The sequence below is a fragment of the Palaemon carinicauda genome, chromosome 1, assembly GCF_036898095.1.
Source record: "Palaemon carinicauda isolate YSFRI2023 chromosome 1, ASM3689809v2, whole genome shotgun sequence".
NCBI lineage: Eukaryota > Metazoa > Arthropoda > Malacostraca > Decapoda > Palaemonidae > Palaemon > Palaemon carinicauda.
Genome location: NC_090725.1, coordinates 84,187,241 through 84,187,610, shown reverse-complemented (window position 1 = coordinate 84,187,610; position 370 = coordinate 84,187,241). Strand labels below are relative to the sequence as shown.

Genomic DNA, 370 nt, shown 5'->3' with positions numbered 1-370 from the left:
TCTCTTGGCACTGGAGCCCTCCTTGGAAGTTCTTCGGGCACTGGTGACTTCTGGGATGTTCTCTTGGCACTGGCGCCCTCCTGTGAATTTCTTATGGCACTGGTGCCCTCCTTGGGTGTTCTCTAGGCACTGGCGCCCTCCTGGGATGTTCTCTTGGCACTGACAACATCATGGGAACTTCTTCTGGCATTGGTGCCCTATTGGGATGTTCTCTTGGCACTCGCGCCCTCCTCGGAAGTTCTTCTGGCACTGGTGCCCTCCTGGAAAGTTCGTCTGGCACTGGCGCCCTCCTGGGAAGTTCTGGTGGCTCTGGCGCCCTCCTAGCAAGTTCTCCTGGTACTGGCGCCCTCCTGAGAAGTTCTACTGGCTT

At 57.6% G+C, this 370-nt stretch overlaps 1 protein-coding gene across 1 annotated transcript in view; it reads left to right on the top strand.

Annotated features, from left to right (window-relative positions):
- LOC137650120 (putative per-hexamer repeat protein 5) overlaps positions 1-126 on the top strand; it is a 7,978-nt gene extending 7,852 nt beyond the window's left edge. The window contains exon 3 of the mRNA XM_068383292.1: positions 1-126. This exon is cut by the window's left edge and continues 301 nt beyond it. Coding sequence (XP_068239393.1) covers positions 1-126 — 126 coding nt within the window.
- Positions 127-370: the final 244 nt, after the last annotated feature.